The 609-nt window shown below is 59.3% G+C and overlaps 1 protein-coding gene across 1 annotated transcript; it reads right to left on the reverse strand.

Annotated features, from left to right (window-relative positions):
- Positions 1–6: 6 nt before the first annotated feature.
- LOC104529374 (melanocyte-stimulating hormone receptor) lies at positions 7–605 on the reverse strand (the record flags this gene model as incomplete). The annotated part of the gene is given in 2 exon segments (XM_010173667.2): positions 7–272; positions 275–605. Coding segments are annotated over 2 exon segments (597 nt in total), but the record flags the coding sequence as incomplete, so codon positions are not given.
- Between the last annotated feature and the right edge of the window lie 4 nt (positions 606–609).

Here is a 609-nt window from a genome sequence, read left to right on the forward strand (position 1 = left end):
CACCACCTCCCGCAGTGTCCGCCAGAGCTCCCGGCTCCGGAAGGCGTAAATGAGGGGGTCAACCACCGAGTTACAGATGATGAGGATGAGGAAAAGGTTGAAGTAGCTGAAGAAGCAGGTGCAGAAAGGGTTGGTGGGACAGGTGACGATGAGGATGAGGTGGAAGAAGAAGGGTCCCCAGCAGATGAAGAAGACACCCAGGAGGATGGTGAGGGTGACGGCTCCCTTCAAGCTGCTGCTGCGGTAGACGGTGGGCTGCTTCTGCTGGCTGGATGGGGGGCCAGAGCGAACATGTGGATGTAGAGCACCAGCATGAGGACCAGCATGAAGAGGAAGAAGCCGATGAGGCAGAGGAGGATGGCGTTGTTGCGGTAGTAGGTGATGAAGACGGTGCTGGAGACGGTGCTGGCCAACCAGACGCTGGCCATGGTCACCACGGCCCGTTGCAGCGTCATGATGCTGTGGTAGCGAAGGGCGTAGAAGATGGTGATGTAGCGGTCCACGGCGATGACCCCCAGGAAGGAGAGGGAGGACACGACGGAGCTGCAGATGAGCATGTCGATGACATTGTCCATGTGGCGGACGATGCTGGCGCGGATCACCAGCACG

Source organism: Antrostomus carolinensis, unplaced genomic scaffold (genome assembly GCF_000700745.2).
Source record: "Antrostomus carolinensis isolate BGI_N321 unplaced genomic scaffold, ASM70074v2 scaffold32048, whole genome shotgun sequence".
Lineage (NCBI taxonomy): Eukaryota > Metazoa > Chordata > Aves > Caprimulgiformes > Caprimulgidae > Antrostomus > Antrostomus carolinensis.